Genomic DNA, 21088 nt, shown 5'->3' on the forward strand with positions numbered 1-21088 from the left:
CGCTCCGCAGATCCAGGTCTCACACAAGGAACTTTTATTCAAGCGGACAAAACGTGTCCGCTCGGGGGAAAGGGGAAAGGGAAAAAGGAAGGAGAAGATGGCGCACGGTTCTTTGTATTGGAATTTCGCGGGCTGGGAGGAACCAATCACGGAGGAGGGTTATTACAGACTGACTGATGGACCAATGACATATTGGAACGTAATGTGGGAGGCAGGAAGGTTACGGCGATGTAAGCCGGAAATTCCTGTAACGGGAAAGGTGGGCTTAACGACAGATTGACAGGTGGATTTGGGAAGCTGGATTACCTAACAGAATCTTCATAAATAGAAACTTCCATGAGCACTCTTTATGAGTACAAAGTCACTTAGGCAACTATTCTTACTTTTCTGTAAATTATTCTTTTTTTCCAGTCCTTTTCTGTTTCTTCTACTCACAATGGTAAATGCCCTCTCTACTCTGTAAATGCAGGGCTTGACTTAGACCAGAGAATAAGAGGCCATGATAGCCACAAATATTTCCTATATACATATGATACCAGTCTTAGAGATCAGGATTGGGCCCTTGTCCCCTGGTGTTGAAGATTAAATACCTGAGAAACACTGAGGCAAGCAAGCATAGAGAGCAAGTTTTAATTAAGAAAGAGACAGAGATAGCATACTTCTCTGGAAAGAAGTGGGGCCCAGAGCTGGATGCCCATGGAAGTGGGTGTGTCTTGCTCTTTTATACACCCCAGAATCCCCCACCTTCTCTTTTCTTCTTTTTTTATTCTCCAAAGGGCAGGAAGGTGTGGCACAGGGGCTAGTCATTAATAACTCTTTGTGCTGGGAAGTGTGATCCGAAGGTTATGTGTTAGCGATACTATGAAAATCCTCAAACTGAGTGGCAAGAAGTATATACACAATGGAGATGCATGTATACTTCCTTTTTAACATACTGTCTTCCTCTTTTATTGTCTTGGCTCATTACATGTCTTTTTTTTCCCAGAAAGTGAGCAAATTTCAGTTTGATGTTTTACAACAAAAGTCCATCATTAGTTCTTTGTTAGTTGATCTTGTCAAAAATAAGATACATTTCTGCCTTCCAGGCTTCAGTGTCAACATGGAGGTGGATGTTTTTATAGTTTATTAGCCAGAAAATTGCTTAAAAATTCCCTTTATATATTTCTTTTTTAAAAATTATATTATTGGAACATCAGTGGTTTTCCTGATCCTGGAAAAGAATGGAACAGTTATAGAAGTAAATGACAGAAATAATATTGTACTGTTGTACATTGAAATGTAATGAATGTGACTAGGCCAAGAAGTGGAGAAAAGTACTCTGTGGGCTGCAGGATGAAATTCCAGTCATGTAACACTGATTCATGTCCAAAAGACTTTGCAGAGAAGCAGTGCTCTGACTTTGATGGGAAACATTTCAACATCAATGGTCTTTCCCCTAATGGGAGGTGGCTTCCAATGTACAGTGGGAGCAAGTAATTATAATATATTTGATGTAAATTTTTTTGAGACCTAAGAACACATGGCTTTATTATTTTACACCCCAAACTGACTCTTTTTTAAATTTTTACAGTTGCCATAAAAGATCTTTGTAAACTCTGTTTTCAGGTTGCCAGAACTACTAACTTCTACCAATTGAAGGACAGGGTTGCTGAAACCAGTGAAATCTGTTTTCAAGGCCTATGTCGGGTAAGTAAACTAGAAGTTTATATATATATACATATGTATATACACACACACTGTGACTTAATTACAATAGTTTTCTTCTCTTTCTCTAACCCAATATTCCTTTTGTGGCTTCCTGGTACATTCTTGTGACTCCCAGTAAATTTATTTTTATATCATATTATCTATTAGAGTGTGTTTAGATTTGTTACTAGACCATTTTCTATCATTTAATAATGAATCATAAAGCACTGTTCGCTGATTTTGTTTTGCTTATGCTATTCAGGATCAAGATAAAGATGGTGTGAGCTCCCTAAAATGGTAGAAACTGCTTTTGCTACTTTGATTGTGCCCTGCTGTGGTGACATTTAACTAACACCTTTGTTAAAATTCTCTCTCTAGCCCTCTATCTCTCATTTCTTATGTATATTCAAGGAGTATATTAATTGTACTAATTGTGTTTTGAAGCAGTCTGGCTGTGATCATGTGTTTTAACTCCAAGGTCAAGAGAGACAAACATGGAGTGTGTGGTAGAGATAACTCTTCATGCAGGATAATGGCAGGTGTCTTCAGCAGTGCCCATTATGTTCAGCTGTGTATTTGCTTCTAGTTTTCCCTTTTATTTAATGTAATAGTAGAGTACATGATGAAGGTATAATAGTAACACTTCGCTATCATTTTGTGTGCTCTATCCCTCAGTTCAAAATGATTATGAAGGAAATACTTCCTAAATATAAAAATTACATCTTATGCCAAATGTACTTTTAAATTAATGAATTCACTCTCCCAAGACAAATCTAATTATTAAAAACATAATAGGTGCATTTTGAGAATAAGAGTAAATTCAGTGTTATGTGAACAAGATGTGTAAATAGATTCCTAGCAATTGAATGTTCCTGTAATCTAAAATGTATATACTTATGATACTTTTTCAGGAAACTTGCTTTAAATTATTATCATTTGAACCACTCTTTTTTTTTTTTGTCTGACTTGGTCTAGCTGTTGTGTTTGTTATTAATATTGAAAATTTTGATTGAAGGCAAAGAATAAAATCATTAACTTAAATAGTGAATCATAAGTATCATCATATTTGATTTCTCAAGCAGTATCTGAATTACAGATATTAAGAATTGATATTTGGTCTTGATTTCATTTTTACTCAAAATGGCTGTGAGAATATCTCAGATATTTTCCAGTCTAAAATTTTCTGGACATTTTTTTTCTTTTTTGTGAAATAAAAACAGACCATTAAGACTTTCCTTGCACAGTACAAGTGTGTTATTTACAGCTATGTTTTTCAGCATCCTATTGTGTTCATATGTGTTTGAACATGTGTTAGGTTATTATGAGTTACCTCAGTTAAAGAGGTATAACTTAAAACTCAAAGATTATATTTTTACCTATAAAGTAAGTGTAGAACACTTCATACTCTTCCATGCTGGTGGTACTTATTAGATGATTTGACATACTATTTTTCTAGTTGTTTTTATTCATTATTTCATGAAAGCCACACACATTTGATCTCCTTCTATAATCAATGACTCATACTTATCACAGTCTGTTGAAAAGTATATTTTTGGAGGAGAAAAACATTTCAAATTAGGATTAAATAGTTAACTTTGCAAAAACTGTAATGTGAATTAATTGATTTGTAAATGGAGAAAAGTGTTGAAGTCATTTTCAGTACCTTAAATGGCATTGGCCACATTTCTGCTCCCTGGTGGTCACCTTTATCTTGTTGCCTTTGCAATGTATCAGGCTAGCTTTCTTGAAAAACTAGCAGATAGAGTGAAAGTAGTGAACAGGAATATTTTATAGTGAAGAGAATGTGAGTTGAAATTATTCTTTAAGGCTGATAACCTACAACTAATATGTATATATACTGTATGCAGACTCTTCCTACCATTTATCACATTATATTTAAAATGGGATGCCTTAAAGAGATAGAAAAAGGCACTGCAAGTATATCAGGATCACAAATTTAAGCTTTTATAAAACTTCTTAAGTGTATCCAGTGTTTTAAAATTTAGTGCATGAGAAGTATTACAGTTTCTCTCACTTGTTTTTTAAGTAGGGGAAAATCCTAATAAGAAAGAACAAGAAAAACTTAGATTAACATAACTAGAACATAATCAATTATATACTTCCCCGAGAGTATTTGGATAACTATGTAATATGAATGTTTCTGTGTCAGGAACAGAATGTTTCTGTGTTTCTGTTTCTTGTTTAATATATATTTAATATAGTATTTTCCCTTTTTTATTGAATTTGATCTCATAAAATAGAGGTATTACTTTTATTTAATTTCAGTAAACTTTTAATTTTTCGTATAGCTAGTTTATTAGACTTTTAAGAGCAATGTAAAATCGAAGGAGGGTAGATAAAAGGATTCCAGATTGTTGGGGGTAAATAAGTATAGGGATTTCAGGTTATACTACAAACTAAAAGCTTATGAAATAGCTTGAGGTTTTCTTTATTAGTGTTATTTTTTCTCAACAATGGAATTTACTGCTTACTATCTGTTCACTTTATCACATGCAAAGACTAATTGTATTGATATCCCCTGGATTTGTGAATAGCACTTGAAAGTTCCTGTTTTTCCCAATAGAAAATCTAAATGCATTAGTCAAACTTGAATATGCTAATTAAGTACTTAAGGTGCTAACATACTAATTTCATTCTATTCTATGTTAAGAATTGTATGCTGGATGTGAAGGTACATACTTGTAATTCCACTGACGGGAGATTGAGGCAAGAAGATTTCAGGTCAGTCTCAGCAACTTAGAACCTGTCTCAAAATAAAGAATAAAAAGGGCTGAGGATGTAATTTAGTGTAGAGAGTCCCTGTGTTCAATCCTTACTACTGAAAATAATAATGACGATAATAAAAGGAAGAAAAAACAGAACTTTAAAAATAAAAAATTAGGAAGAGTTATATTTTAAGAATTTGAAACTCTATGTGCTTCTAGCTTACAGCTGCATTTTTCCAGTTCTTAGTAACTTATTAAGGTATTGGTTCAAAAGGAATAACCAGTTTCATTTTTTAAAGGTAAAATGAAATTAGAACTGACTGTACCATTCATTTAGCAGTAATATCCTCTAGGACACCTGCTCTTGTGAAATTGAACATATATAACTTTATATTGCAGGTTACAGTGTTGTTGTAAAGATTCCCACAGGAGCAACAAACATTGAAATTCTTCTGCACAGCTATTCTGGAAAACCAGAAGATGACAATCACCTCGGTAAACATTTTTGGTAAACAGCAGCCAACATGTGGTTTGTGTGCGATTTCATGGAGGTCTGAGGTTGGTGTGAATTCCTGGAAGGTAACAAGAATCCATGAAGCAAACACAGTTTCAGTTCCTACTGAGCTTAGGTCCTCTGACTCTGTACATATGTTCTTTTTAAGCTACACAAAATATATCCTTTTCAAAAGAAACACTGAATGAAATTCTGAAATTTTTTTTCTTCATAAGGATATTTTAGATGTGTGTTCACTTAAATACCTGTGCATTTAGAATACAGTTCTCCTCCCTTTAACTAATAAAAATTATGCAACTTTTTGGCATTTATATTTGGAAATTAGCTTTAAAATTTAGATAATTTTGCTTAGACACGACATGAAAAGAATATTTTACAAAACTTGTGCATTTGAGAAACATCTTAAAAGTTGACTTACCAACAGTTTACCATGCTGGAATAGGTGGTGATGTTCAGCTGATATTGAGGAATTATCTACTTCACATTAATAAAATATGAAATATTGGCCCAGATAATTAATCTTATAACAGGGAATGTGAATCTGTTATGAATAGCTTATTTCAGGAATTATATTTGTCATTACCAAAGTCAGATGTAAAGGGATCAACCACATAATGGATACAGGGAATGTTTTTGGGGTGATAGAAAAGTTTTAGAACTAGATTAAGGTGGTGGTTGCACATTAAATTGAAGTGTTCATTTAAAGTGATTAATTCTGTGTTTTCTGAATTTCATCTTAATAAATGCAATGATTAATTTTCCCAGAAAATAAAATTTAAATATTTTGATATATTATCCTTTTATGTTTATTTGTAATTCTTTTTCTTCTGCTAAAAAAATATTAACCTGTGTGCATAGACATAGAAAAATTCTACAGTATATGTAGATAAATAATCCAGTAGGTCTCTCTAAGGGTCCAAGTGTACATATCTGTATCTTCCTGGGAATGGACCACAGGTTCTGCCCAAGGTTAAAAAATTAGAAATGTTCATCTATAAAGTATCATCATTTCTAAGAGAACTACAAGTGTAAATGTTAAAGTTTAATTTGAAGTGAGCCAAACAAAGAAATTCACTAGAAGGGATTTTTAAAATGTTTATGAAATTTTGTAACTAAAAGTAACAAAAAATGTAGAATTTTTTTCACAAATCCTGTTTCCCTTAGAGTTAGTGTAATAGATGGTTCTTTAAATAGGCCTGTCTACATTTGATCAAGTGTAGATTCCTACACAGAGGCATTTCTGTTTCAGAGAATAAATTTAGTATGTTACTTGTTCTTCACTGAACTCAGTATAATATATATAAAGGCAGTTTAACTAGTTCACATATACACAGAAACATGTAAATGATTTTGCAATGATTCCTTCAAGATTGCTTTTTCAGAGGGGTATTGCATTTATTATGAAGTTTAGCATTTATTATGAAGTATGTCAACTTTGTGCTTTTGGTGCAGTTCCCTCATGTCAAACACATTTTTCCCCAAAAGGTTATTGTTTCACTGAGAAGTATAATACTAGTAAAACAAGAAGAGAAGCACTTGATTATTATAGTTTTATTATTGTAAAGTTTTAAATATTATATAGTCTCATGAAAATTAAAAATAAATAGCATAGATTTTACCCTTTACACACTTTGTAAACATTTTCCAAACTTGATCCTGATGAAGGGCCTGATAAGGCAGAAATTTGTATTGACTTATTATGCAATGTAGGAAACTGAGCTAGAAGTTTGTCTAACATCACAAAGCAACTAATTGAGACAATTTTAACTTAACCCACTGTTTGAATACTAAATTCTTTTGTCTTTTTACTACCACACTATTGTGGACACCATGCAATTTTATATTTAAAAAGCAACAAATTAAAAATATATACTATACTGTTCTTTTGCATGCATGTATTTGATAGACTTATCTTATTATCTATCAATGGGAATGAGAGAACAAGAAAAGGCATGAATAGAGAAGGAGATAGGAGTATTATTCTGAAAAGCTGATATTCACATACTTTTCAACAGGGAGAGAGTGCCTCTACAAAAAGATCGAGACAGGTGCATAGAGAGCGGTGTAGTCATTGCATATCCTTTTAGAATACTGACCCTAGTTTTTAAGCTTTGTATATATTTTTTTCAAGACAAGTATAAATGGAGTCTTGCCACAGTCTACTCTTTGTTTCCTTCTGTTGATGACCAAGATTGGTTTAGCTGATGTGTCTAGTAGAGGCATGATTTCTTTCTGCCTGGCCACTTTGTGTAGGTTGCTCCTGAGACTCTGTACCCCTTTCAGATAGAAAAAGTGTAGGGTAAATTTATTTTAATATCTTTGGTTGATGTGCTGAAGTTCCCCTACTTATAGAATTGATACCACACTGTAGCAAAGGTTTATTTCTTTATTATTATTCTTAATACCAATTTAAAATTTTATTCTTTAAATTCAATACAGGAATTTAAACAGTTTAAAAAGCTTTTTCTGTACTGTTGACTTTATGGTTTGGTGAGCAGTACATTTGTTCTTTTATAGCCCTATCTGATGCCCAAGGGAATTTTCTTTTAAATGGAGGTTTTGTTGTGAGTATGTTAAAAGAAGAAATAAACATACAAGGAGCTCTTTTTGAATACAGTGTATCAAACAACTCAATTGAAAGAATTAACAGTACTGATCGATTGGAAGAAGAACTTGTTTTACAGGTAACTCTTTGGTGGTCAGTAAGACTTTGCTTTAATCATGTTAGTGAACTACAGTGGTTAAGTACTTAGCATTCATTATTAAACATAGAAATTATGTCTGAAGCATGTATGTTTTATAAATTGATTGTATGTTCCTTTGTATCTTTATTGAGGTGGCTATGTATGGGTAATTTATACAACCCTGATGTACGATATTCCTTCCATGTCCCTGTGGAGGATACAAGTGACCTGTTCACATGGGAGCACATGGACCATGACAAGACTGTACCAAAATGTGTCAAGGTACCCCGTTTTTAAAAAGAGATGGTGGTTTAACTACATGCTGTTGTCATTCAGTCCCTTTGAGTCGGGCTGCTATGGAATCCTCCTCCTTTCCATATGACACACAGACAAAAGTATAGTTTTATTTTCTCCTTACTTTTCCCTCTCTTTGTGTTTCTTACTTAACAGCCCCCACTTAAAACTACCCTTTTCAACTGTTCCTGGTACATTTTCACATTCTTATTCTCATTCTCTTTCTCTCTCTTCCTTATTTGTTTTTGCAATTGCAGACATTTTCTCTAACTTAGTTACATCCCTCTTCCTAGTGAAATACCTACCTTCTCATCCACTCTTCTCCACACACTTTTTCTTAGCAACCTGTCTCCCTCTTTTTGTGTTGAGATTTCAAACATTGTGTCATTCTTTCATTTCCCTTCCCTGGTTGTGTACTGGTGGCTTGAATGACTGAAAGGAACAGAGAAGAAATGGAAGAGAAATTTATAGTTGGGACAGCAAATGGGAAGACTAGAGTCTTTGTGTAGTGCATAATTATGGATGCTTAGTTGTGCAATACATGTTCAATGAAGGACATTTATTGAGGGGTTGCTTTGTTTTAGGTCATTAATGAGACCCCAGTTATGCATTCAGGTTTTAAAGTCTAGTGGATGCAACAGAAGCATGAGTAGAAATCATAATGTTAAATAGTAGTATAATAGTAATAAAATGGTAAATGCAATACCTTATCATTGTGTGTTTCAGAGATGATTAGAGAAAGAAGGTGTGAGTAGACTGAAGCTGAGGTATAGAGAAGATGTATGGAATGGAGAAGTCATTTTCTTTGAGAATAGAGAGAAAGCTTAAGAATAGGGGAAAACAGTGGTCAGAGGAAAGGAAGCCTAGAGTAGCATGGAGATGATCCTATAGGAGGAAGCAGGTGACCAGAGGCAGTGGCCACAGATGATAAGAATGTGAGGAACAGTCTAGTTAACTGATGTGACCAGGTTCCACAGGAACTGTGCTGCTTCATTCAGGAAGAGGCCCACCTGTGGTCCTGTTGCTTTGGGACAGTGATGCACAGAGTAATTGAATGGGAACAGGCATTCCTGAAACTGCTTGGGCAGTGTCACCAAGAAGGGTGTGGTAGTGGGTGACTACCAGGTCAGCTGGAATAAATGCTAAAGTAGAAACAGTGGCTTTGGTAATGCAGAAGGAAGAACTAACTTGGTGGAAAGGCCCTGGGTGTACTTTATTGAAGAGTATTGGAATTTGGGGAGCATGGGGACCTAGGGGGACAAAGCCAAGCAACAGATGAATGAAGGCACAATTCTTAAGTGCAGCGTACACACCAAATACATAATAATATGATTCTTAGAGTTTGTGAAATATATAGTGAGAAGTGGTAGGGGCGTCCAGACCAGGAGAGTCCCCTTAAAGAATCATGTGCAAGAGAAAAGAACTTTTAATTCTTTTCCCACACAGTATGCTGTGAGTATATTCCTTTTTTGTAGCTTTTGGTTTCTCTCAAGATGCATTTCCTCAGTTTTGTTTTCTTGTTTGTTTTTCTGCATATTGAAAGTTATCAGTCCTCAAGATTTTTGTCAGTACTACACATTTTCTTAGTATTGCAAGCCTATTTGATAGCTTTAACTTTCTTTCATTTTTTCATCTTTGTCCATGACCCTCATTTCTCTTGAACTGATTTGTTTGTGTTGCTTTTTAGGCTTGTTACGTGACCATCACCTCCAGATATTCCTCATTTATTATCCTGACAATTCCCTTCAGCTTTCTCTTAGGCTGGATTCCTTGTTTTCTGTTTTATAAGTTCCTCTTTCTGGTTTCCTTCCCTCATTAGGTGGACATGCTCCTCGGTAATTTACTGAGAAGGAAAGGTAACTTTAGAGGTTTCTATCCCCGAAAGTTGTTTCATTCCATTCTCATTCTTGCCAAATACTTTCATACAAATTCTAAAATATGTGATTTTCCTTTAGAATTTGGAAAGTCTTGTTTATGACTGTTTCCTCAGCTTATTTTTCAATTTCCTGTGCTTGTGTGTGGCATTTTCTATTCTGGAAATTTTGTGGATCTCTTCATGCTAATTCCTTGATGCTGATGTTTCATTTCATTTTATTTTTTCTTTATTTTCCTAAGAAATTAGGTTGTCATTTCAACTTGGAAACACTGATTCTTTGTCTTGAGAAATTTAGTTGCATTCATTAATTTTTTTATTGTTTTATTTATTTATTTATTTATTTTTTTGCAGTTCTGGGTATTGAACGCAGGGCCTTGTGCTTGCGAGGCAAGTACTCTACCATCTGAGCCATATCCCCAACCCCATTAATGTTTTTGATAATTTCCTCTCACTCGTTTTTCTCTTATGTTTCTGAAGTTTTATTGTTTGAGTATTCAACCTCTTAAACTGAGCACTTAATTTCTCATTTATTCTCTCCATTTCACTGTTTTTATGTTTCTTCTCATAATGTCTTGCTTTTATTTCATGGGTACAATATCTTCTTTCAGGCCTCTGAGTGTAAGTGTAGTCTTGAGTTTTCATCTGCTCTGATAACTAGTTTCATCTTAGTCCTATTTTGTTTTTATTTCTTTTGTCCTCTTTTGTTAGTAGCTTTCCAGAATTTCCAATGATCACTTGTTGATTGATCATATTCAGGAAAGACTAAGATACTGATGGGAAGTTCTGGGTGGGACAGACGAGTCAACCAGAGGCTTTGTTCTAGGGTAGCTGGATTGTTGAGCGGCCCTTTTGTTTGTCAATGGGGCGAAGAACCAAATGTCCTTGTCAGTTGATCCTTTTCTTGGTTAAATGGTCACCCAAGAGAGGAATTCCCTCATCTTCTGACAGTCATGGTGGGGGGAAACAACAGACGTCATCTTTGGGTCACAGCAGGTGGCAAGTCAGGCTGGAATCTCTTCTTTCATTATGGAGACTCACTTCATCACCCCATTTCAGTCTGCTGTGCTATCGCTTCCCTGCATTATGTCCCATTCCTTTAAGTTCTCCTTTCTTAGAGCTATGCTGTCCACCTGTGGCTAGTCCATGTGCTGTAAGTGTGATACAGTCACTGGATTTGGAAACTTAATATGAAAAAAAGAATTCAAACATATTTTATGGATAATGTTTACATTGGTGCCATATTAAAGTGGTTCTATTCCAGATAATTAGGTTAAATACAAATGCTATTGAAATTAATATCACCAATTACTACTTTTTAATGTGACTACTAGAAGTGCCAAGTAACTCAGGTGGCTTACTTTCTGCTGCTCTTGGCTAGAAGGGTTGTTGACTTAACTGTTCTTCATAAATACCTTTCAATCAAATCTTCATTTTTTAGATCTACAGTCTCACAACATTCACCTCTTCAGACACAAACCTGGTGTCTTTTGGTTCCTGGACTTCTCTTGGATTTTGTGGCATGAATTTTGTTTTATAATTCACTCTCTACCTTCACAGGTTTAGGGTTCATCTTCCTTGACTGTCAAAAGTCTATTCCAGGACTGGGGCTGGGGCTGGGGTTCAGTGGCAGAGTGCTTGCCTAGCACATGTGAGGCACTGGGTTCTATCCTTAGCACACATAAAAATAAACAATAAAATAAAGGCATTCTGTTCATCTGCAACTACAAAAAAATTTAAAAATACATATTCCAATCTGCTTTTCATATTTAAAAAGTTCTTTCTCTTGCCTACTGTTTCCTTTTATCCCTGTTCTTTTAGACATATGCCTTTTCAAAAAATTTTTATTTTAAAGGGTCTTTAGGAAAGATCAGAGATAATTAGTCAACTGATAGTACATAGTTGAGCTTTATAAACAGAAAGTTGGTCATGTCACAGACTGCTTAAACTCTTTACTGTCTCTTCATTGCAGAAAAATGTAAATTTAGGCTATTCTGACTACTTATAACCATTTCTCTGAGTTTACTTTTGCTGTTACGCTGCATACAACCAGCTGTCAAATCTCAGTGGCTTAGAACAAAAGTTTATTGACTGCCCATATCATGCTTTGTTGCTAATTTGTTAGGACTCTACTCTAACTTGTTATCTGTGTCATGTCATTTTTAAAAAATTGATGGAATTTACTTTTTAGAGCATCTTTAGGTTTACTGAAAAACCTTGAACGGAAAGTACAGAAACACTGAATATTCTGCCTTCTTCCTTCCCTCTATGTTTCCCCTTGCCCATCCCTTACCCACTCCATCTATTATCATGTTGCATTAGTTTGGCACATGTGTGTAATTGATGAGCCAATTTTTATGCATTATTATCAACTAAAGTCTATAGTTTATATTAGGATTCACTCTTTGTGCTGTATATGTATATGGTGATGTTATCACCCAGAGAAGTTTCTCTGCCCTGAGAATCGCCTGTGCTCACCTTCTCATCCTGCCTCCCTCCCTGCAATCTGTGACATCACTGATCTTTTTATTGTCAGTCAGTGCCTTTTCGTTCATAACTCCAGGCTGAAAGAGCAGCCCTTCCTGAGAAATGCTGTTCTGGAAGCAGAGGGAAAAGGGAAAGAGGGCTGGTGGAACTGGAGTAGGTTCCATCCACTTTAGTCAGTTGGCATAAGGCTGATGTCAGTTGACAGGGAAGTGTTGCCTGATAGGAAGTTACCACAACATTGTAGCAACTAGAGGTGTGCACTTTCTTCAGATATAGGGGAAACAAATACAGGGGATCAATAATAACCATGTACCAGGTAGCATCAGCACTGACCCTAGCCACTCAGTTTCCTGCAGTCTCTGTCTTAGCCCTGATGTATTCTTTTTACTCTGGACCAGTCCCACCTTACTTTCTGCTCTTCACTAACCAAACTCCTCAGTCATTCAGGATTCAGTTTACTTATTATAAAACATCATTCCTAACTGGATTAATATGTTAGCATATCTTATATGTAGTGTTGAACATTTAGCTTTCTTAGTTGTACCCTTTAGACTATTAATAGAATTAATTAATTAGGGAACTTCTACTTATGCAAATTCTCCTTTCATTTTTAATTTTCATTTGACTTTGGCCAAGGTCTTCATAGAAGAAAAATTATCTGCATATATAGGAGTGATCTTATGATTGTATCTCATCAAAGTTGCAGCCACATGCCACTCCCATTATTTGTGACTGAAAGGCGCAATACAGACTGTGAACTAAGGTCTAAAAGAAATAATGTATGATATAACCAGTGCATATACAACTAAACTAATAAGTGAGATATGATATAAAACAGTTCCTAAACCAGAGCAGACCTGTCATTAGTACCCATCATCTGCCTCTGCTATTATAAAATTTCAGATTCACTAATTTGTGATGAAACTCAGCAATTTATTTATACTTTTATTCATATTACTGGCTGAATATGAGTATGCAGGTCTCCACACTAAGTCATTTTGCCTGTAAAGCAAATCTAAGTAAACTCTACTCTGAAAAGCCATGGTTTAAAGATCTAAACAATAAATCAGTAGCCTGATTCTATAATTCCCATTGAATTCATGAACTACTAAATTTAAAAATTTATGGATGAGAGAATGTATAGATCTTCCTGGTATGTTAATAATTAATCCTTTAAGTAGTAAGCAACATGATGGTAGATCATGGCAGAAAAGCAGTTTTGCCCAGTGACTGTCTGTAAAGGATTAGGGTTATAATGCACTTAGGAATGGTCTTACAGCTGTAATTTATCATGCAAATTGATCATTGCATCATTTTTTAATGCATCCTGTTGACTTCTTACAGTGTCTTGTTACATATGGAAAAGGATCAAAGCAGCAGCAGGTTTGTTGTCAACTGAATGAAGATCACTTGAGTGATGGCTTTTGTAATCCAAGTACCAAACCTGAATCTCTAAGACCCTGTGAGCTTCATGCACGTGCTGCTTGGAAAGTAGGATCATGGAGGTCTGTGAGTATGTTTAAAGTTTTGACATTACTGCTGTGTTAAATATTTCAGCTTTTGGATTCATTTTAGTTACCCAAAGACTGTAAATCTCATGTTTTATCATATTTGATCAAACTATAAATGTTTTCATGTTCTGTGTTTTCATTGGTATCTTTACTATATTTAGAATAGGCATTGTTTAGAAGTTCTACTGACCAGGCAGCTGGAAATCTGCAAGATGAGCAGTGATCAGACTAGATGAGCGTGGGTAGCATATTGTCCTGTGAAGATTGCCAGAGCTGATGGAAGCCTTTTCACCTCTCCCTTCTTTATCTCTTTGAAATGTACTTAATGTATTAAGTGAGATATGCCAGGTAGAGTTTGAAAGTATATTGTTTCTATAATTGTATTGACTCTGCCTCCAAAATATCAGACATTTACTGATATGATAATTTTTAAAACTATATTAATAATATACATTTCATTAATGTCTACATAATATATTTAAATAAGTAGGCATGTTGATTGAATTTATTAATTTTAGATTTTTGAATGTGGCATAAAGGGCTCGTACAAAAGATGTACTGAAAGCATATTATTACCTATATATTTGTTAAGAAAATTGAAGTTTATGTAATTTGTTAAAAGCAATGTTTATTTGATGTCTTTTTATCTTTATCTTTCAGTGCACAGCTACCTGTGGCCTTGGGTATCAGATATGTGCTGTTAAATGTGTCAACAAACTCGTTAGTGCAGTATTAGATGACAGAGAATGTCAAGGGGCCATCGCCCAGGTGATAGGTAAAGGAAACCTCTTTGTGGATTATAAACAAAAATATCTATTATTTAACAAGAGGATCACTAATGTGTTCAAATTATTTTTATATGTACTTTTCCCACTTAAACTTCTATGCCTTAAAAATGTGTGCATGAGATAGAATTTATCATTTTTGGTTTTTCCAGTCTATAGCTTTATTATGAAATAGTTTACCTTTTCTCTGCCATTGGATCATTTATTTAACTTGTGTATTCCTATTCTTTGAACTGTGCATGTATGACAACATCTATTATTATGAATATTATGGAATCTTAAAGTGTGTTGTGCTTTTTTTACGGTGGAGTTCTGTATTCCTTCAGAATGTTTCAGCCTAGTGGTATTTTTGAAGGACTTGGCTCTTTCCCTCTTCAGTTATCAAATGCAATGATCCAAACATTGATATTCAGTCTTACTATCCACTGCTAGCACTTGACAGTACTTTGAACATTTGAAAATAAAATTCTTTACATCATCAATTTGTAAATTGGTGTGCAGCTATTCTTGAAGTAGATATGTGACAAAGGCAAAGAAATATCAGATTTAATTAAAATGTGGTTGATTAATTAAATGATGTTCCTTGAGATTCGTTTTTCTTTTGAATAGGACTGTATGGTTACTCCCTGCCCATATATCCCTAATATTGGTGCTACTTCCTTACCAGCTGTTCCCATGGGAAAAGCAGCACAGTGGAGACATGGTTCTTGGACCCCAGTAAGTGAATTTATTGAAGAGATGCAGTATTTATTAGGGGGGCTTTTAGATATCAGCAGAATGTTTGGGACAGATTTGCTTAAGTTAATGTATGTATTCATTCTCAAGTATTTTGATGGGATGGACCAAGTATAGGGCTTAGAATTAGGTCACTTCATGGCTAAATTATGCTCTGCCTTTCCATAGCCTGTGTTTATGTGCAGGAAATTTGAACCTTTTGTAGATTTTCTAATCTACAAAATGAGGATAATGATACTTATATCCTAGGTTGTTATAAGAAGCAGATGTGACATCAGGCATTTATCAACTTTTACTTAAACTATGGACATTTTCATGTTGCTTTTCTGAACTAAAAGCTTTAATGTATGTAGAATATATAATTTTCTTTAGTCTTAAATATTCATTAAGTCTTTTTTTTTTTTTTTTTTTTATTTTGCATTCCTTTATAAATTTTAGAATCAGATTTTCAATATCAACAAAAAATGTTCACTGGAGTTTTAATTAGAACCACTTTAAAAGTACAGGTAAGTTGAAGAGAATATCTTAACCATGTCTTCTAATCCATCAGTGTGACCTATCTCTTCACTTGATTAGATCTTATTAATATTACTAGAATCATTTTTAAATTCTTTGCATGCTACTTCCCACCAATCATTTCTTGACCAGGTGCTCAGAAAATATTTACTTATGCCATCAGTCTCCCTCACACTTAAACATTTATTTAGGGAACATTATCTGGAGGTGGAGATGAGAAAAAGAGCAAATATGACAAAATTATAGATAAATATTTTGTTCCCACATCAATTTGAAGTTAAAAGTCCATTGCTTTTGCATAGTACAAAATTTGGAATACCAATTATTTCATTTAGACAGCAGAGTTTCCCATTGGAATCCTAGGCTTGTCTCTCCTATACATATAACAATTATTGAATGAATACTTGTTGAATGAATAGCCCTTTCACTTTACCTCAGATGGTTTTGTCTAGAAACCTGATTTATTTTCAAGAGGGAAACAGTTCTACAAATACTTGTTTAAATTCCACATAAAACACTACACTGCCAATGAGCCAGAAATAGTGTTGTGAGGATGATAACCAAATAACAGCATTTCAGCACAGATGTCTTGATTACAAGGACCTGAAAAGTTCTTGAAACTGTGGTTGAACTATAGAAAATTAATAATTATATAACCAAACTGACTGTTTGAAGAGAAAAGATTGAGAAAAGGGGTGAGGAAACTTCAGTGTATTTAAGTGGTAATGGAAGGAATTAAATGAATGAAAATGAACATTAGTAATTGTAAAAGAAATGTATTTGGAGAAGCATTGATTAAGTCTGTAGAACTACACTGTCATATGGCCTATATAAAAGTTCTTCTATGTATATCACAATAAAGAAATCAAGGCATTAATAACAGGACATTGTTCTGCTTTCCTGAAATTTCAATCCACGATGTCCTGATAGACAGATGTTAAGCTTTTCCAAAATGACTAACTAGTGTTAAGAACACAGTCCATTGTGCTTAGGACATAGCACTTCTCTTTAGACATGTTTTATTGAACCTTGGTCTCACATGCTTGAAATTCTAACCCACTGAGTTAATTGTCCCCAATTAAATTATTAATAATGATACAACAACATAATTGATGTTGAAGTCATTGCTTATTACAGAAAAGATGAGCAAGTAACATTGGCATTTCAAGAATAATCAGTATCTCACTCATTCACAACAGGAGAGAGGGTTCAGCAGATCCTCTGGACTGATCTGGTGTGAAATAATTGCATTGATGACTTTCTTCAGGTTGTCATCACCAAATATTGCCTGGCAATTATTCTGCACAGCTGGCTGCTGTTATTGTGCATCTATTTATAAAGCTGTCCTCTTCAACAAAGCTGAGGTCTTATAAGCATCTGTCTGCAGCCAGTTTTTGTCTCTCATGAAAGATGATTTTTTGCAGACCTTAGTTTTTGTCAGCCCCCCACTGCCGCCCCGCAGCATATTCCACATCCTTTTCTGGATCTTCTTTATTTATACATTGTTTCTATTAACAGATCTGTCCCATCCAACCCAAATGAAAACAACCCTGAATTAATTAAACCATGACTGGCTTCTGTCATATCGTAAACCAAATGAGATTATGTCTTATCCCTGGGCTTACAAAGTCTACTTCCAAATGCTCGTGGGACAGCAGCAATAGTTCTTTATCTTTTGATTTCCTCTTATAGGATTTCATGATTTTATATTATGTTTTATAGAAGCAATTAAGTGAAAAGAAATAGAATTCATTGAAAAACTGCTTCAAATTAGAGAATAACATTTCTGGAAGAAGTGAAATAGAAAATTTCATCTTAAAAATACATTGTATAGTTGTGTATCCTAAGAAAAATTAAACAAATATGAAGAGGAGATGGCAGCTTAGTCGTGAGCTATTTTCTCAGAGGACACTCTGGCATCTGTCACAGGTTTGGTCATTTGCTGATACCATTTTTTAGCATTGTTTTCTCTTTTTTTATTGGTGCATTACAGTTGTACATAATAATGGGATTCACTGTTATATATTTGTGCATTCACACAATATAACAATGTACTTTGGCCAATATCACTCCCCAGAACTTCTTCCCTCCCTCCCTATCTACCACCCTTGGGCCTTTCTTCTACTGATTTCCCTTTGATATTTAGGAGATTCACTCCCACCTTTCCCATTTTCCTGTCTAGCTTCTGTATATGAGAGAAAACATGACCTTTGCCCTTCTTTGTTCGACTTATTTCACTTGACGTCATGGTCTGTAGTTCCATTCATTTTCCTGAAAATGACATAATTTCATTTTTCTTTATAGCTGAAAAAACTCCATTGTGTATTTATACCACATTTTCTTCATCCATTCATCTGTTGATGGGCACCTAGTAGGTTCCAAAGTTTGACTTTTATAAATGGTGCTGCTATAAACATGGATATTCATGTATCACTGCTGTATGATGACTTTAATTCCTCAGGATAAATATCTAGGAGTGGTATTGCTGGATCATATGGTGGTTCCATGCCTAAACTTTTGAGGAAACTCCATATTGATTTGCATACTGGTTGTACTAATTTACAGTTCCAACCAACAGTGCAAATGTATTCCTTTGTTTTCTACATCCTCTCCAACATTTATTACTAGTTTTATTCTTGAAGACTGCCATTTTGATTTGTGTGAAATGAAATCTCAGCGTAGTTTTGTTTTGTTTTTGTGCCTGAATAAATTACTTTTATTTGATAAAATTTCAACTTTCTAGTTTCCATTCATTTATTCTTTGTTTTTTTCTTAGTTTTTATTTGTTCTTTTTAGTTATGTATGACAGTGATGCATTTTTTTTCTTTTTACAGTCTGCATTTTGATTCATTGTACACACATGGAGTACAACTTTTCATTTTTATGGTTGTACACAATGTAGATTCACACCATTTGTGCAATTGTACATGTACATAATTTAATGATGTCTGTCTCATTCCACCATCTTTCATGCCCTCTCCCCCTCTTTGTTGGCCATATGTATTTCTTCTTTTGAGAAGTGTCTGTTAAATTGCCCATTTATTAATTGGGTCATTTGATTTTCTGGTGTAAAGTTTTTTGAGTTCTTTATATATTCTAGATATTAATCATCTGTCAGAAGAGTAGCTAGCAAAGATTTTCTCTTATTCAGTATGTTCTTTCTTCACATTCCTAATTGTTTCCTTTGCTGTGCAGAAGCTTTTTAATTCGTTGCTGTCTCATTTATTAACTCTTGGAATTATTTCCTAAGCTGTAGGAGTCCTATTGAGAAAGTTGTTGCCTGTGCCTAAAAGCTGAAGTGTTGACCCTATGTTTTTTCCAGGAGTTACATAGTTTCTGATCTAATTCTGGGGTCTTTGATCTGTTTTGAGTTGACTTTTGTTCAGGGTGAGAGATAAGGGTCTACTTTCATTCTTTTACATATAGATAACCAGTTGTTCAGCACCATTTGTTAAAAAGGCTATCTTTTCTCCAGTGTATGCTTTTGCACCTTTGTCAAGGATCTGCTGATACTATTTTAAAGGTAAACTCAGGAAAAAAATGTTTTATAGAAAATGTCAGAGAGAAGTAGACTAATTACCAGTGCTCATAAAATTTTATGCAATGTTGGAAAAATCCTGTATCTGCCACTAGTCATGTGTGGTCATTGAATACTTGAAAGGTAACTGGTATAACTTGAGGAACTGAACTCTTGTTTAATTAAAATTTACTTAATTTAAAAAGTCATATGGACTTAGTGGCTACTATATTTTTAGCTTCACATAATATACTCTAATCCCATTAAAACTATAATTTTATTTGTGGGATTTAAATATATACACCTCACAAATACATTAATATGTATATTTACATTTCACAGGAAAACATCATGGGAGATTCTTTTTTACTCAAAATATAAGTATGTTCCTGTCATGCCTAACCTTTTCTTTTTTTTTTTTTTTTTACATTAATCTATTTTTTTTTTATTTTTTTTTTTACGTTTACATAGGGTAATGATGTTTATTATATTTTTCCCCTCCCCCCACCCCTCCCACCCCTCCCACCCCTCCCACCCCTCTTTTCCCTCTACGCAGTCCTTCTTTCCTTCATTCTTACTGCTCTCCTTAGCCTAACTCTAAACCTAACCCTAAACCTAATGCTAGCCCGTCCCACCCCCCATTATATGTCCTCATCCGCTTATCAGCGAGATCATTCGTCCTTTAGTTTTTTGAGATTGGCTTATCTCACTTAGCATGATATTCTCCAATTTCGACCATTTGCCTACAAATGCCATAATTTTATCATTCTTCATTGCGGAGTAATATTCCATTGTATAAATATGCCACAGTTTCTTTATCCATTCATCAACTGAAGGGCATCTAGGTTGGTTCCACAATCTGGCTATGGTGAATTGAGCAGCAATGAACATTGATGTGGCTGTATCTCTGTAGTATGCTGATTTTAAGTCCTTTGGGTATAGGCCAAGGAGTGGGATAGCTGGGTCAAATGGTGTTTCCATTCCAAGCTTTCTGAGGAATCTCCACACTGCTTTCCAGAGTGGTTGCACTAATTTGCAACCCCACCAGCAATGTATGAGTGTTCCTTTTTCACCACATCCTCGCCAACACCTATTGTTGCTTGTATTCTTGATAATCGCCATTCTAATTGGGGTGAGATGAAATCTTAGGGTAGTTTTGATTTGCATTTCCCTTATTACTAGGGATGTTGAACATTTTTTCATATATCTATTGATTACTTGTACATCTTCTTCTGTGAAGTGTCTGTTCATTTCCTTAGCCCATTTGTTGATTGGATTATTTGTATTCTTCGTGTAGAGTTTTTTGAGTTCTTTATAGATTCTGGAAATTAGCGCTCTATCTGAGGTATGGTTGGCAAAGATATTCTCCCACTCTGTAGGCTCTCTCTTCACATTTCTGATAGTTTCCTTTGCTGAGAGAAAGCTTTTTAGTTTGAATCTATCCCAGTTGTTTATTCTTGCTTTTATTTCTTGTGCTATGGGAGTCCTGTTAAGGAAATCTGATCCTGAGCCAACAAGTTGAAGATTTGCACCTACTTTTTCTTCTATAAGATGCAGGGTCTCTGGTCTGATTCCGAGGTCCTTGATCCATTTTGAGTTGAGTTTTGTGTAGGGTGAGAGATAGGGGTTTAATTTCATTCTATTGCATATAGTTTTCCAGTTTTCCCAGCACCATTTGTTGAAGAGGCTATCTTTTCTCCATTGCATATTGTTGGAACCTTTGTCTAGTATGAGAAAATTGTATTTATTTGGGTTTGTGT

At 34.6% G+C, this 21088-nt stretch overlaps 1 protein-coding gene across 6 annotated transcripts in view; it reads left to right on the top strand.

Annotated features, from left to right (window-relative positions):
- Window positions 1–15432, top strand: part of LOC124973780 (A disintegrin and metalloproteinase with thrombospondin motifs 20-like) — a 29297-nt gene extending 13865 nt beyond the window's left edge. Inside the window, exons 3-10 of one of the 6 annotated variants that reach the window (XR_007106709.1) lie at window positions 1606–1686; window positions 4358–4428; window positions 4812–4920; window positions 7444–7610; window positions 7763–7892; window positions 13609–13769; window positions 14436–14550; window positions 15170–15262. Coding sequence is in view for 4 of the 6 variants with exons in the window: in XM_047537531.1 (XP_047393487.1) it covers window positions 1680–1686; window positions 4812–4907; window positions 7444–7610; window positions 13609–13773; window positions 14436–14550; window positions 15228–15412 (735 nt within the window). In the remaining 2 variants the exon portion in view is untranslated. Of the gene's footprint in view, window positions 1–1605; window positions 1687–4357; window positions 4429–4811; window positions 4921–7443; window positions 7611–7762; window positions 7893–13608; window positions 13774–14435; window positions 14551–15169 lie in introns of all 6 variants that reach the window. The other 5 variants (XR_007106710.1, XM_047537532.1, XM_047537531.1 and 2 more) reach the window with 5 other exon arrangements.
- The last annotated feature ends 5656 nt before the right edge of the window (window positions 15433–21088 follow it).

Source organism: Sciurus carolinensis, unplaced genomic scaffold (assembly GCF_902686445.1).
Source record: "Sciurus carolinensis unplaced genomic scaffold, mSciCar1.2, whole genome shotgun sequence".
Taxonomy (NCBI): domain Eukaryota; kingdom Metazoa; phylum Chordata; class Mammalia; order Rodentia; family Sciuridae; genus Sciurus; species Sciurus carolinensis.